The 17,400-nt window shown below is 40.8% G+C and overlaps 1 protein-coding gene across 1 annotated transcript in view; it reads right to left on the reverse strand.

The window, feature by feature from the left end:
• The window catches only part of OPCML (opioid binding protein/cell adhesion molecule like), a 486,229-nt gene that overhangs the window by 92,473 nt on the left and 376,356 nt on the right, over positions 1-17,400 (reverse strand). The window contains exon 3 of the mRNA XM_044386480.3: positions 4,556-4,681. Within this exon, the coding sequence (XP_044242415.1) occupies positions 4,556-4,681 (126 nt within the window). The remainder of the gene's footprint in view (positions 1-4,555; positions 4,682-17,400) is intronic.

The following is a 17,400-nucleotide window of genomic DNA, read 5'->3' on the forward strand; positions in this document are numbered from 1 at the left end:
AAAGGAAACTGGAAGTCAAGAGATCTCCGATTAGATATCCAAGATTGGAGAACAGAAATGCTGGGTTGACTTTGGATTCACATCTGGGATCTTGGTTATTTATTTCAAAAATTTCACCCTACTTTCATAGGAAGGACTGGTTTTTGGTTTGTTTGTTTATTTTCAAGTGAAAAATAGGCTAAAAATACATAGTTACTTCAAAGAGGTGCCCAAGAAAGTGGCAATGATGGGAATATTTGCACGGTGGAAATTGGCAAATGCTACCAGGGCTCTTCTGCCTTCCCAGCCTCAGCCCCAATCAATTTTAAACATTTACCTGTATACCAAGATCTAAAACCCTTCCTTTTTCAACTGTGTGTCATTTCAGGTATAGATCATGTTGAGCTGTTCTTTTTTTTTTTTTTCCTCTTCATTACATCTATTTACTTTTTATATTTCAGAGATTCTATATTGTTTCTGATCCACGCAGGCTTACCATTATTTTTCTCTAGCGTGATGATGGATTTATTGGATCATTAGCTTTTACCTTTTTCCTATAATTTCTAGGCATTGGCGGTATGTGTTTTGTCTGTCTTTTTAAACTAGAAGCATTACCACTATTCTTAATCTTTAACAATCTGCTCATTAAAATATTCATTTCTAAATGAAAGTTTGTTTATTCACTTCTGTTATATAGATCCCTAAATTTAACCAAAGGATTTCAAATCTTGCATTATTAGCATTTTGGGAACACGGCTGTCCGGTAAGCTAAATTCTCCAGTGTAATCTTATTGGAATTTCAAAGGAAATGTCATTGCAACTTTTATTTCCTATTCTTGCATGCTGAATTAACCAGCAAATTGTTCTAAGAATGCTATTTGATGTTCACGTTTTATTGGCTGCTCTTCTAAACCTTTAAAACAACTTCCTAGAGCCTCCTAGCCTCTAAGTGAGAAGGAATATCCTTCTAAAAATAAATAATGGTAGTCACTCTGCAGATGCACATTTTAAACTTGCAAACCCTCCCTGTTCCAAAGCTTTTCAAATTTGGAAAACAATGCTTTGAGTTTAAATGTTTAAATGTCATTGAGAGTGGAGGAGAAAGACAATGGGGGAAGGAAAGACTGCAAAGTGAAGGCCAAAGCTATGAAAAAGCGAAAGGCAACTCAAAGTAGATCATAGCCTGGGAGATTTGAAGAGCAGAGGAATCATTTAAACGTAGGGTTTTCTGAGCTTTTTGGAGGCTGAATTTTAACTATTATGTTGTATAAAAGATTGAGACTATGGATGAATTTCCCTTATTTTAAGAGGGAAACCTACCAGTGTACCATTATACGGTATTGCTTCAAAACACTTACAAAGTCAAAATGCCTTTTCAAAAGATTTCTAGGCTCAGAGAACTATGCATTTAGGATCAAATAAATGCATTTTGGGATTTCAAGCATTTATAAAAACCTCTGGATTTACCAAATACATAGAAATTGGTCTGATGTTTAGACATAGTTTTGTATGTAATATAAATCCAAAATTGTCCCTCACTTCAAGCAAAATTCCCATGGGGCTTACGTCTTTGGGAACATAAGCTATTGCTCCATTCACATTAAAGTTGGGCTTTGTGATGTCCCTCGTGTATATTTTCATATTCTTGTTAACATTACTTTATCATATAGACATTCTGTGTTTCAGTATCTGAGGTCTGTATACAAAGAATGTTCAGAGAACATTATCTTTCTCTACAACAAGGCTGGGGTTGACATATGCGTTTCTGTTTACATGGAGGACATGAGACCATTTAAGTTTTCCCTAAAATGGTGTTCCTAGGAACAAATCTAGTCTCTCATCTAAGAAGTACTGCTTACATACATTATGTAACAAACTAGGGGCAAATTTTCAGGTCAGTATTTCCCATATCTCTATGCGTATGTTTTTAAAATTTCATCGAGATTTTAATTGACATACAGTAAAATGTTCCCATTTTTCGTGTATAGTTTGACATTTTGACTCACGTAAAGGGCAACAAAACCAGCACCACATTCAAGATGTAAAATATTTCCATCACCTGAAAAAATTCCCTTGTGCCCTTTTGTAGTCACAGCTCCCCAGATCTTACTCCAGGTAACCCCTGACTTGATTTCAGTCACTATGAATTAGTTTTGCCTATGAAATCATGCGGTAGGTATTTTTGGGCCTTGCTTCTTTTGTTCAGCCTGTTTCTGAGAATCATCTGCTTTGTGACATGTACCAATGATTTGTTCCTTTTACTTGCTGAGAAGTTGTTTGTTGTTTGAATATACACAATTTATCTATGTCATTGTTGAAAGTTTGGGGTGATTCCTAGTTTGAGGCGATTATAAATGAAGCTGCTGTGAACATTTATGTACAATGTATATTTATAGACAGACATTTTCATTTATCTTTGGGGAACCCTCAGGAGCGGAATTGCTGGGTCATATGCTAAGTGTATGTTTAAGTCTGTAACAAAGTGCCAAACTGTCTTCCATGGTGCTTATAGCATTTTATAGTCCTAGAGTTACTGTGTAAGAGTTTCAGTTGCTCCAAATCCTTGCCAACACTTGATATGGTCAGGGTTGGTTGTTGTTGTTATTGTTGTTTCTAAGTTTGACAGTCGAGCAGTTGTGTAGTGGTATCTCATTATGATTGAATTCTCATTTCTATGGTAAATATATTGCGCATATCTTCTCATATCTATGGTAAATATATTGAGCTTATTTTTTATTCGTATATCTTCTTATGTGAATTGTCTGTTCAAATTTTTTGTTCATTTCAAGATGGGTTGTTAGAATTATGTTGTAAGAATTCTTCATATAACCTGGATAAAACTCAAACATAATTCAGACAAAACCCAAAATTCTTTGTCAGATATATGAATGGCAAATATTTCTCCCGGTCTATGGTTTATCTTTTCATTTACACTTAATGGTGTTTTTAATTTTGATGAAGCCATTATGAATTGAATCGCATCCCCCCCACCTCCCCCAAAAAAGATATCTTGAAGTTCTCACCCAAATGCCGCAGAATGTGACCTTATCTGGAAATAGGGTCTTAACAAGTTTACCAAGATCAGAAGGTAGGGTGGGCCCTAATCCGATATGTTGGTGTTCCTCTAAAAAGGGAAAATTTGACACAAAGAGAGGCACACAGGGAGAAGTCCACGTGATACTGAAGGCAGGAATCAGGGTGATAAAGTCTACAAGCCAAGAAACACTAAAGCCTGCCAGCCAACCACCAGAAGCTAACGGATACACACTGGAAACGTTCTCCCTCACAGCCCTCGAAAGGAACTACCCTACTTCCCTTGATCGTGGACATTATAGCCTCCAGAACTATAAGAAAATACATTTCTGTTGGTTAAGCCATGCCATTTGTAGTACTTTGTTACAGCAACTGTGAGAAAATAATACTAAGCCAAATTTATTCACGTTTCCTTCTTTTATGGTAAGAGCCTTTGATGTCCTAGCAAAACTTTCTCTATCTCAAGGTTCCTAAGATGCGTTCCTACGTTTTCCTCCTGATCTAGGTTATTTTTTTTTTTAAAGATTTTATTTATTTATTTAGACAGAGAGAGACAGCCAGCGAGAGAGGGAACACAAGGAGGGGGAGTGGGGGAGGAAGAAGCAGGCTCCCAGCGGAGAAGCCTGATGTGGGGCTTGATCCTGGGATGCCGGGATCACGCCCTGAGCCAAAGGCAGACGCTTAACGACTGCACCACCCAGGAGCCCCTTGATCTAGGTTATTTTTACATCACGCACAGGCATATTCCACACATTCTCCTATTTCATTGAGTTCATATTTGGATTTTCTAATGCTTGAGGGAGTATTTGTTTCTTGTATAATTTCTAGAATTAATCATAGTTTCTAGTAATGTATAAATATACCAAGTGACTCTATGCCCATCTCTTCAAGTTCAACTTGGAGTAAGCTTTAGTTCCAAAGGGATAAGGCCCACTGTTCTTTTGGTTCCCTTCCTACGAAGGTGGAGATGATCACCACTGATGTTTAATACCAACCACTGAGTGCCCAGGACATGCACGTCAGGGGTACTTCACCATTTCCATCATCCTTCTTCCACTCAGGCGGACTATTGATGTAGAGGTCAAATAGGTGTGGCTCTGGGGAAATGGTCTGAAAGTACTGAGCGAGGAGATCTTTTTTCTCAAGGATGCACCGTAACACAAACATTGACAATGGGCATTCTAGCCTTCTAGCACTCTTCTTAAAGAAAGGGCAAATGACCAACTGACCCATGCAGCTCCACCTTGAGAAATTAGTGTCTTTGTTTGAAGTTATGGCACCTCTGTTCTTCTGGGTTGGGAAAGCACAAGTCTTCTACGGCCATAAAAAGGACTGAGAAAACAACTCAGTACATTTTCTTCTTATAAATCATTTTTTTGGAATGGAATACTCAATGACTTCTGTGTCTGGGCTATTTGCTTATACATTACTATGTTACAAATACAGCATTGCTGCCTGATTCCCAAAGTTTTGTGCTTTAGAACAAATTCTTCAATAGAATAATAGAATAACTCTGAAAAATTCCCAAAGGTAAAGGGCTTACCCTTGACTGACAGGTGTCTCCATGTCACAGTTGGCTCTGGTCTGCCAATAGCAAGACACAGCAGAGTCACACTGCTTCCCTCATTCACAGTGATGTCTGAGGAGATATTCATGATCTGGGGAGGAACTGTAAAGAAACAAAGGAGAAAAGAAATACATGAGAATGATTCTTTGCACTCAAAAGCAGGTATCAGCCTATAAATATTTGCATAGCATGCGTTCATGATAAGTGTTATTCGCAACAATAATGTTTGGATTGCTTGATTTGCCAACGATGTGCCCATTAACACTGTGCACTGATAGGGTTCAACCCCAGCTCTCCCAGGAACATGGCAAAAGCATAAGTACTTCAATTGCTTTGTTTTCCTCTTCTTTTCTTCATTTTCTACCTGAAAAGATATGACTCATCACTCAAGAGACCTCAAAGATCACCTCCCCTCTGCAGTTTTTCCTCACTTCTCCCCAAACCCTGAGAATCACCTCTCTCTCCCACTGTATTGGTCCGAACTTTCCACGCAGAGGGGACTGAACATGTGGTATCATGGCTGATTTTTTCCTGCCTGTCTTCTTACCTAGAGTTAGTTGCCCAAGGATAAGGATGGTCACATACACCTCTATTTCCTCAGTGTCTAGCATAAGGCTGACAAGGGTCCTGCTTAATTCCTCTTTGAAAGAAAGATCCGAAGAATGGATGGAACAAATCCAAAAACAATGGGGTGGGGCTGGGGGCAGGAGGTCAAAGCTTTCAATGGAGGATTTCAGATGCCTAAACCTTTCTTCTTTGTTATGTTTCAGATTCTCCGAAGGACGAAGGACGGAAGGCAGAGTGGAGGCTCCAAGCCTACGGCTATGCTGATTTATTCAAACTGCCAGTTTAATTATGAATTATTAATTACCAAACAGGTAGAGTACTGGTAGGTTCCAAACCACCCAGCGTCAGTGGCAAAGGAGAATTATGTCTGATGCTTGATTCAGACGACGCTGAAGCCAGGAGTTTTATGCTGCTGAGACCTTAGAGGTAAGTCTTTTCAAGGAGAAGCCGTAAGTAACATGTAGAACATTTGACTTCTTAAGGCAATCCACATTAGCAAATAAATAAAAATTGCCTCGCTTATAAATCTGCCATACTTCGGATTATTTCTGCATTAGGATTTGGCCTGAAATTTCATTGCACATATTTTACCCAAATACACGCTGGGAAAAAATAGTGTGCATTCTGACTACACTACGTTCTCCTGGGGAAACTGTACTACCTGTTTTTCAGTATTTTCTAGCTTGTTAAAAAATAGTTCTGGGCTTAGAAATGTCAATACTTTTTTCACTTTTATAAAGCAACAACTTCAGTGCACCTTCCACAATATTCTCAGAATAATGTCTGCTTTAGCTGGATGTGGTGGGCCCTCTGAAGTTCTTTCTGTAGACCCAGGAGTCTCCCTGGAGCTGGTGTTAAGGTAAACACAGCTCAGGGGACGGGGTTGTACAGTCAGGTTAGTAGAGGATAATTTCGTACCTATGATGCCCAGGGACAGATCTCCCAACACCACTCCCGGTTCAGAACCACCAGTTCTGCACCTGCTGGGGTTCATCTGACAGTTCAAGGGGCCCCGGCTTAATAGATAATTTGTAAAATTCCATGGATATTTAGCATGACCTCTTCAGTCCAGGCGCTCAGTCAATGTCACCCATTAGGAGGGAGGTTCCTGGACTGGAACTGCAAAGTTAATCCACACGTTCTCACTAAGCTCCAAGCAGCGCTGACTACCACCCCAGAACTCCCAGAATGGCCCTGCTTCTTTCTCAAAGAAGGCAAGATAAGTATGGCATCAATGGTGTGGACACCAGTAAGAAAGGAAGCACAGCAAGTGAACTGGGAGAAAGAAAAGTTCTTTCTTTCCTGAATTATGATATCCTTATTATTAATATGTACAATGCAATAAGGTATATTATTACATAATGCTTGTTTTCAAATGGCTTGCACAGTTTTATCTTATGGTTTCGTCACAAAGTATGAAATAAATAAAACAAATATTCTCACTATGAAAAATGAAAAAAAAAATGAGGCAAGGGGAGGGTTAAGTAAATTCCCCAAAAGGACATAGCCAGTAAATGGCAGAATTCTTTCCATCAGGTTAAGCTGCTTCTTTGTTTAACAGCTTATCAATGCCCCCAACACAATATTTATATTTGCATATTCTGTTTCCTCTGCTTTGAATGATCTCCTGGTGCATCTTCCCTCACAGCACTTAACCACAGTGAACAAAACCACCTCATTCCAGTTGCTTCCCCCACACACTGCGTACCACTGAGGGTAGGAGCCCCTGTGAGTCATCTTTGCTTCTCCAGGGCATGCTACTGGCAGGCAGCACATACGGAGGGCAGCTCTCGATGCTTTTCATTTAATTTTAAATCTGGATTGAATTTGGTAGCTCTATTATGGCCCTCCCCTTGTTCGCATGACAATTTTTTGAAGAAAGGAGCACTTGAACATGAATAAATACTTCCACATATTTGGACAGGAGACCTCTGTTCCATTTGCAGACACGTACCTGTGGCAAATGACTCTGTTTCTAATTATCTATGAGTCTATGCGTCAATCCATGTATCTATGTAGCTATCTATCCATTTATCTATCTAACTCTACAGCTAGTGTTTATGGTTACATAGGTAAACCCGAAAAGGTACAACAGTCTTAACCGAAGCATCAAAATTGCTTACAGAAAATGATAGGACTCACACACGTCTAATTAAAAGACGACAAAGAGCACAGTGTGTTTTAGACACATCTGCAGCCACTAGGGGTGCAGCCTTGCCAATAATGCATGCATCGGTTATCTTTTCATTGATGGCGGGGGGTCATAGCAGGGCCTTCATATAGTTGTGCAGATTGTTCAGTGCACAACTCCAAGCACTTCATAAGTGGTCCTTTAAGATAAATAGATTAAAAATAGCTCAATAGATATAGACGTATAAATGTATATAGAGACATAAATAAAATATTGTCTGCCACTCTCTGTATGTGTATACATACGTATACATACACACACATACAGAGATACATATGTGCATATACATACATGTATATATAAAGAGAGAGAGAATATTTTATCAGATTACAATCAGTGGAAGAGGCAGATTTCCAAAGTATCCTAGGGTTACGTATTCTCTCTTTATCCTTAGCATGGCCAGCTGCTCTTAAAACATCAAAATGCCTCGAACCTGGCCCACCCCCTCCAATCACACTGCCTTTGGATTAGTTGAGAAGCTTATCGTCTTAACTTGGAATATTACAAAAGCCTCTTCATTTCTCGACCTGCCGCCATTTTATAATGCAAACCTTATACCCCTACAATTCACCTCCTAAACATTTTTCTTCTGCCTACCACCCCCAATATCTGCCCCTGGCTAAGGCTGGAAAGTCCAAACTTAGCAGGATTCACAAAACCATTCGTAGTCTGACCATAGACTAACGACTAGCCCCTTCTCTAACAAGTAGCCCCCACACACTTCTCGGAGGCTACGTCATTCTCTCATCTTTGTGCCTTTACATGTACTATTCCTTCTACTGGGAAAGTGCTTTCCTCCTTCACTCAACTCAACTCAAACATGAACTCCTTTATGGTGCCTTAGTTGCTCTCTCTTCTGTTCCCAAGGCATTCTTGTTTATGTCTTTATCATACAATTTATCTTTACAACCAGTCTATTCCATGGAAGGGATCTGCTATATATATCCTCCTATTCCTATTATATAAAACCAAAACCCGACGTGTAGTAACATCCTTTTCCCCACTTAATGTAATGAATGAATGCACAGGTTTTTAAATTGGGTATCTTATAATCTGTCAAGTGTTTTCCATCCTAGACATCTGACATTTGCATGTTCCTGTCCCTGAAATACCCCCTACCTTAATTGTATGTTTTTTTTTTTTTTTTTCCCGTCAGGGCTCAGTTTCGAAGTTAGCTCCTCAGAGAAGTCTTTGTTAGGACCCTAGTCCTGCCCCCAACCCATCTAATTCAGGTCCTTCTGTTACAATCTCTTCTCCACCTTAAATTTTCCTTAATGATCCTTATATAGCTTTGTGTTTTTATATACATTTGTATGATTATTTGTTTAAAGTCTTTCTGGTCCTAAACTATAGGCTTTATAAACAACTATATCCCCAGGACTTAGAACTATGCTTAGCACATAATGGGTGCCTAATAAAATTTTGTGGAATAAATGGTTACTGTATGTATAGTTGAGCCGTGAACAACACAGGTTTGATCTAAATGGGTACATTAATATGCATTTTTACAGTATAGTACTATACATGTATTTTCTCTCCCTTTTGATTCTCTCAGTAACATTTTTTTCTCTAGCTTACTTTATTATAACAGTGCACTATAACATACATATAACATATACAATATGTGTTACCAATTGTTATGTTATTAGCAAGATTTCTGATCAGCAGTAGGCTCTTAGTAGCTAAGGTTCTGGAGAGTCAAAAGTTATATGTGGATTTTCAACCGCATGGGGGGTTGACACCCCTATTCCCCATGTTCAAGTGTCAATTGTAGTTTCTTATACACGTTATTATGCATTTGTGAGGAAGCAAACCTGAGCAAATTAGGGATAGAAACATGTGATTCTGGACATATTAATACCATCCTCCATAAAGTTGATATGATATAGTTGGAATTGCGTATGAGAAGGCCATGTACCATAGCCTGGGTTCTGGGGTCCAACATACCTGTGTAACCTTGGACAATCTTGGCTTAACTCCTCTGAGCCCCTAGTTCTTCATTGTAACATGAAGACAACAATTCTCTCTCTAGCTACTTATTAGAATTAAGTGGAAATGTGTAGAGTACACGAGCACAGTGCCTGGAAATGAGTACTTAATAAACGTTAGTTGCTATTATTCATTTTTATATATTCATTTTTGATATTATTCATGCTATTTAGAATCAGATAGCTTATTGCTCATTTTCTAAATCTCAGTTCCTTCAAAGTTAAGTCAGGACTTCTATATAGATGATGTTCTCCTTGGATAACTGGGAAGACTGAATTATATATGCTTCCAGGATAAAAAGTAAATATTCAATAAATATGAATTTCTTCCTCTTTAGCTGAATAATTGAGCCTAGCAAATGCACGGGGCAAATCACACAGGTTTATTTAAAGAAATTGCCTGGCTCTTCCTTCTCTCTTTTCTTTTAGGGAGCGTCTGTTTCTGTTTCTGGAAGCCACGGGGTACAAGCTTGAGCGCCATGATCCATTATTTCAAGGATGATAATTTCACCCATTTCAAACCTACTCAGTCCCCATCCTGCCACAGTATTTGATAGATTTTAAGTGTTTTGTTTAAGACTGGATGGCACTGTTAAAAAAAAAAATCTTGTAATTTGTAATCATAAAGGCTGAAGTTCGACTACCATTTTTCTTCCAACTATTTTCTGTGTGATTGAAAAAAAAAATACTTAAAGCCAGTAAGCTTTGGCTTCCTCTACCATAAAATGAGCATGTTAGGACATACATGTCACAGAGGAATGTGGAGAATAAATTAGAGAGAATTTTTTAAAGATTTTATTAATTTATTTAAGAGACAGGGGAGGAGCAGAAGGAGAGAGAGAGAGAGAATCTCAAGCAGACTCCACATCCAGCAGAACCAGAGATGAGCTTGATCCATGACCCTGAGATCATGACCTGAGCTGAAACCAAGAGTCAGATGCTTAACCAACTGAGCCACCCAGTTGTCCCAGAGAGAATGTTTTAGAAAGACCTAAATAGCTATTATTGTTTTCTCTTCCCCCCTCCTCCTCCCCCTCCTCTTCCTCCTTCTTGTTATCCTCAGAGAATAATAAAATATTAAAAGACCATGTGAAAGCTAACATAAATGTGAAATGTTTTACGTTTTACTCAAAGCTAATCTATAAAAATAATACAGTAAAGACTTTTAAAGAATTGGTATTTTATTCTTGTAGGGTTAATTTTTTTTTTTTTTTCATTTTCACAAGGGAGCTTATTTCCTAAACCAGAGATGAGACTAATTTGGGAATTGTAGCATGCATGCTAGGCTAGGTCATGCCATATTTTGTATACGGAAATAGTATGGCATGGTGCCAAAAGCAAAACATGAAGTGTGGGATAACTGGATTCTGATCTTGGTTCCTCCATAGCTGCATAATCTTTTGTAAATCACTTAACCCCTCTGGTTTAGGGGTGTGTGTGTGTGTGTTTGTGTGTGTGTGTGTGTGTGGTGGTGGTAGTGGTGTTCATTTGTTTCTTTTGGTTGGTTTTAAATGAAGAAACTTGATTGTGAGTTCTCAGATATGTTCTGGTTTAAAACTCTGTGAATTGGTGATCTTCTAGCAACATTACAAGTCCAGGGGGCTGCTGCTGGGAACAAAGTGGTAACGGCAACAGTGGCAATAACGAAATCACTGGTGTTTAGTGCTTTGAGCCTGGCACTAATTGCTCTGTATACATTATCCTGAACATATTCCTAGGAAGCGCTCTCTATTAAAAATGAGCATTAAGGGTAGACATATACATCAATGGAATAGAATTGAGAGTCCAGAAATATATCCATACTTTTATGGTCAATTGATTTTCAACAAGGTGCCAAGATAATTCAATGAGGAAAGAATAGTCTTTTCAACAAATGGTGCTGGGACAACTGGATATCCACAGGCAAAAGAATGAAGTTGGACTCCTACTTCACATTATACACAAAAAATTAACTCAAAATGGATCAAATGCCTCAAAGTCAGAGCTAAAAGAAGAAAACACAGGTGTGAATCTTTGTTACCTTGGATCAGACAACGGTTTCTTAGATAGGACAGCAAAAGCGCAAGCAACAAAAGAAAAAAATAGATAAATTGGACATCATCAAAATAGAAAAAAAGCTTTTAATTTTGTGCTTCAAAGAGTGCTATAGAAAAAGTGAAAAAGAAAACTCACAGAAGGAGATAAAATTTTTGCAAATAATATAGCCGATAAAGGACTAGTATCCAAACTATATAAAAACTTTTACAACTTGACAATAAAAAGATATAATCTAATTAAAAATAGATAAAAGATTTGAATAGACATTTCTCCAAAGAAGATATACAAAGGGCCAGTAGGTACCTGAAAAGGTGTTTAGCATCATAGATCATTACAGAAATGCAAATCAAAACCCCAATGAGATCCTACTTTGCTTCCACTAGGACAGTTATAGTAAAAAAAGACAGATACTAATGAAAGTTGGTGAGGACATGGAGAAATTGGAACCCTCCTACACTGCTGGTGGAATTGTAAAGCGGTCCAGTTGCCTTCAAAACAGTCTGACAGTTCCTCAATGGGTTAAGGATAGCATTACCACGTCCTTCACTCCTAGGTATGTACCCAAGAAGAACGGAAACACATGCCCACACAACAACTTGTGTACAAATGTACATGACAGCATTATTCATAATAGACAAAAAAATGGGAAAAATTCAAACATTCACCAATAACTGAAAGGATAAACAAAATGTAGTGTATCCATACAATGGAATAGTATTCATCTATTAAAAGGAATGAAGTACTGATGCATGCTACAACACAGGTGAACACTGAAAACATTAAATTAAGTGGAAGAAGCCAGACACAAAAGGCCACATGTTGTATGATTTCCATGTACACGAAATGTCCAGAATAGGTAAATCCATCGAGTCGGAGAAAGTACATGTGAAAGTTGCCAGGGGCTGGGAAGAGGGACAGATAGGGACTGACTGTTAATGGGAACAGGGTTTCTTTTTGGAGTGATGAAGATGTTCTAGAATTGAAGAGTGGCGATCGTTGTGCGATCTTGTGCACTTACCGAAGATCATCCTGATAAGTGAATTATAATGTCATGCCGATGTTATTAAAAACAAAGCACTTTCTATCAGCTCTGAAGAAGGAGAACCAGAGCTGTGCTATGAGGAGAGAAGCCAACACCCTATGTGTACATTCTCAGAGAATATCTTTTTCATTTATTGCTAGTTCGTTGCAGGATGCTCAACCTGCATCCGCTAATCTGTCTCTCATTACCTGCCCACTGCTTCCCCTTTCCTTTCTTTTCAAGACAAGGAATGCTACCCTACCCATGTATGCCTGTTTGGCAATGCTCGAAACACCCCTGTTCGTGCACAGTCCCACGTTTGTGCATATGCTGTATCCTTTGCTCCTGTGCCTCTTCCCCACTCATCTACCTGCACAAGCCCTACTCATACTTGAAAACTGACACTGAGATATAATCCCCTCCCCATTAGTTCTCCCCATTCCAGAGACACATGTAAGTCTGTGCCCCCCAGGGCTACCTGTGAATAATGATGTAATACACTCGTTCTAAAACATTTACTTAGTGCCTACTGTACCCTGAGCATTATTTTTGGGGAGAAGAGTAGACAGAAAGGTCTTTCTCTCATGTGAATTATGAGGGTTCGTGTCTAGAGGAGAACACTGACGCTGATACATAATCACGGGAATCAACGTGTGGGTGTGCTATGACATGGTGCAAGGCACTGTGACCGTCCCGGTGAGTGAGGTTGTGTGAAGTTTGTTCTGGGCAGACCTGGGCAGAGGGACCAACATATTTACAGGCTCTGCAGAGACAGAGAATATGCTTCACTTGGCTGCCTGTGTCTGAAGTCAAAAGAGTAAAATCTACACGAATGGAGAGTAGTACCAGCGTCAGACCCTACAGCCTATTGGAGGAAACACTTCGCTTTGGGTCCTTTTTATAAGAGAAATGGCAGAGGGCACTAGAATGTCTAAAGATGGTGATGATGTAAATGATGACGATGAGGATGTGTGTGTTGGAGGCTGGACAGATTTACATTGCAAATAGGTTGCTGCTGGCTGCGGTGTGGAGAACGGAAGGAGCAGAGCAAAGCAGGGACAGGAGAACTAGCTAGGACGTTGTCCAGTAGTGAGGTGGTGGCAGCTTGGACACGTGTGTCAGCATGAGCGAGGGGCAGAGAGGGACAGATGGGAGAGACACATAAGAGGTAAGATGAGCAAAGCTCGGGGTTGACAGCACAGACGTTTTGTTCAAAGCACTTCTCTTGGCGTTCTATTGTTCGCTCTGTCTCTCTTGCCCAGTGCGCTGGGGGATCGGTGTGATCCCAGACTGCTATTTGTTCATCTCCATCTCCCTAGGGCCGCTCAATGCCTGGTATCTAGTAGGTGCTCAATCAATGTGTGCTGAATTTAACTGGGAGTGCAAGAGATTTTCCAGATAACACAATCTCTCGGGATCCAGAGGGGGCAGCCAGAGAGTAGGGACTAGTCCTACTTGCATGAGGTCACATCCAATGCTTGGGAGTCGAACCCAGGACCCCGAGACCATGACCTGAGCTGAAGGCAGATGCTTAGCAGATCCACGTTGTTCGGTTTTATAGACTCTGAGTGTGAACTTCGCCTTCCCACATGTCCTGGTGTGATACAGTTTTACATTATGCCGTACTCTGATTGCTTTTCTCTTCTTGGTTCTATTGTGATGAGAGGAATGGTAGGGAATGAGAAGAAATGATTATGAATTACAGAAACATAAACACACACCAGGGACCCGGCGGCATCACAAACCACACAAGCTTCGCTGAGCTCGTTTGTAAGGGTTGTCTCCATGGCGTCGCTTACGGAAATTATTTATAGACGTAGACACACGGCTCCTGTTTTTAATTTGCACAATTCCAGCAACTGACCATGATCAGAGAAATTACATGCAGTCAAAGAGTCTTTCTCGTCTGGTCCTGCTCTTTCTAGGGCATGGAGATGCCCTCCCTCTGGGAGGCTCCTTTTGTTCCTTGTTCTCCTGACTTGCTGCCTCTCCCTGAGATTTCTCACCACACACACACACACACACACACACACACACACACACACACTTAGAATCACAGGGTTTAATTTACATCATACAATTTTCAAGTCAAAAAGAGACGTTAGGGGTCATCTAGCACAACCTCATTTCGCAGCTCACAAAACCCTGGGGGTGTAGCTCCAGTTCTGTCAAGTATTTGTGGGGAGGTGGAGAGAAGTCCCATAACCTCTTTCAGCCTGGGTGTCTCTCTTAGCAGGACCCTTTGGAATTGGGGACCCGTAGGCACTGGTTTCAGACCTCTCCCCTTCTCTACTCTCCCTCTTTAACTTTGTCATAGCTTCTTTTGTTAATGCAACCTGGGCTGCCCTGCTTGTTCATTCATAGCTGACCTTGAACAAGTGTCTAAATGTTCCTAACCTCCAATTTCCAAACTGCAAAGCAGGCCAGTGATCATAAGTAACTCATGGGTCACAATGAGGAATAAAGGCCAAATGAATAGAAAAGGATTATCTCATGGTGCCTGACACATGGTAAATGTCAATATCACAGACTCTTTAAATCTGCTTCTAGAATTATTGTTATTATTATTACTTTTATTGTCAGCAACTCTCATTTTTTAAGAACTTCGTAAGTGTCCAAAGTAACATACTCAGAATTTGTCACACACCACTTATTTTATCCTTGTGAAAACCCTAAGAGGCTGGATTACTATTTCACATTTTAAGAATAAGGAAACAGAGAGAAAGAGAGAGAGAGAGAGAGAGAAATAAGCTAACTAATGTCACACAGCCAGAAAAAGGAAAAGCTGAGATGTGTATATCCTGTTTCGAATGGCTTCGGAACACAAGGTCTCAACCCACGTGCAAAAGCACACACGATATCATCCAACTTGTGCCTGACTCCAAGATCCTTGATCTCTGCACCCTAGGGCCTGGGGTTTTCTTTAGGATTGGACACAGTGTGGTAGGTAATGGAGAATTCTTTTTTTTTTTTTAGATTTTATTTATTTATTTGAGATGGGGGTAGGGGGAGAGCACAGAAGGAGAGTGAAAGGGAGAAGCAGACTCCCCACTGAGCAGAGAGCTCGACATGGGGGTCGATCCTAGGACCCCAAGACCATGACCTGAGCTGAAGGCGGATGCTTAGCTTACTGAGTCACCCAGGTGCCCCTGGAGAATTCTTGTAAGGTTTGGAGAAGTGGTCCTCAGTTGAGTTATCTGAAAGGGCAGATATTACCAACCACCCTTGCCTCACTGAGTAGGTGGCAAAACCAAATGAGATAATGTAAATAATGTTCCAGCATCTTCTTGACCACAGCCTCTTCTCATTTCCTGCCTCAAGTTCCTGGACCCCTTGTTTATTTCTCCTGCATCATAGAATATCGCCACAGAAAGAAGTTTGAAAAGGGACATGGTCACCTGGTGTTTGCCCCAGGGTTACACCACAGAGTCCCGGAGGCCCCTAGTCTCCAGGCTCCATCCTGCTGTATTTAAGCGCTTCTTGGATGGGGCAGGTGGGGCTAGGGGGATGGCTGGGCTGAGAATTAGGCCAAATGTGTCCACACTCAGAATTTCATGACCCTACCCCCAACCCTACCATCAACAGCTGTCCCTCCTGATTTCTCCTGTCAGCAGGTACTCTCTGTACTACCTTTGGGTGTCCAACTTGTTTCCCTGTCCCAAATCTGAAATATCTTTTTTTTTTAAAGATTTTATTTATTTATTCGACAGAGAGAGAGACAGCCAGCGAGAGAGGGAACACAAGCAGGGGGAGTGGGAGAGGAAGAAGCAGGCTCATAGCGGAAGAGCCGGACGTGGGGCTCGATCCCAGAACTCCGGGATCACGCCCTGAGCCGAAGGCAGACGCTTAACCGCTGTGCCACCCAGGCGCCCCCCAAATCTGAAATATCTTATTTTGAACAGGGAGGGGTGAGGGGAAATGGGCTTCCTCCATTCCTCTCTTCAGAGTGTGTCCTGTAACCCTACCTAATACCCAGGCTCCACCCAGGTCTGGATTACCCCTTGGGAAAGCCACATCTGCCTTGGAGCATGTTCACTCAGCCTCTCCAAGCCTTCCTGACTTGCTCCATTTTAAAGACTGGCACTGGCTGGCTCCTGCCCTGCTCTGTGCCACTCACACCCCACCACGGAACTTTCTGATGACAAGGCTGGGCTGCATGTTTCTGCTGTGCTCTGTTCAACTGAATAGCAACCTTAGAGCATGGGTGGCATCTCAACTGAGCTGGCTGCCTCTTTGGACACAGTATCACCCTTGGGTCGTCCATCAGGAATTAGTCTCACATTTTCCCCAGTAATTATACCGCCTGCCAACTGGATGTTCCTTCTTTTCTCCTCCTCCTGCTTTGTGCTGCAAAGCTAGGTCATTGCACCTCACTCCTACACCAGAAACACAGTTATTGTGTACCCAGCAGGTCTGAGATAGAATTGAAGAAAGGAATTCCCTGGAATCAGACACAGAAAGCCTTCATCGTGGGAGAAAGGTGGCACTTGGGAAAGCATGAAGAAATGGGCACTTGCCCATAATCTCATCCAGAGCTGGATGAGCTGTGGAAGGAAGAGGGCAGGGAGAATTCAGGTCTCTCTCTTCCATTCCATGGTTTTATGAAAATGGCAATTCCCTTACCCTCCATGACCTACCATTTCAGTCGTTTATCACATGAGGATGATAAAAGGTTCCTAAAAAGTTTCTAGTTATGAATAAGTGAGATCATAAAGATAAGTACACTTCAAGACAAATACCATGTGATTTCTTGCACGTGGAATTTAAGAAACAAAACAAATGAGCAAAGGAAAGTGAGAAGAGGGAGGGAGGAAAAGAGAGAGAAAGAAATCAAGAAACAGACTCTTAACTATAAAGAACAAACTGATGGTTACTAGAGGGGAGAGGGGTGGGGGATGGGTGAGACAGGTGGTGTGAATGAAGGAGGGCACTTGGCAGGATGGGCACCAGGTGATGTATGGAAGTGCTGAGTCGCTACAGTGTACACATAAAACTAACGTAGTACTGTATGTTAACT

Source organism: Ursus arctos, unplaced genomic scaffold, assembly GCF_023065955.2.
Source record: "Ursus arctos isolate Adak ecotype North America unplaced genomic scaffold, UrsArc2.0 scaffold_22, whole genome shotgun sequence".
Lineage (NCBI taxonomy): Eukaryota > Metazoa > Chordata > Mammalia > Carnivora > Ursidae > Ursus > Ursus arctos.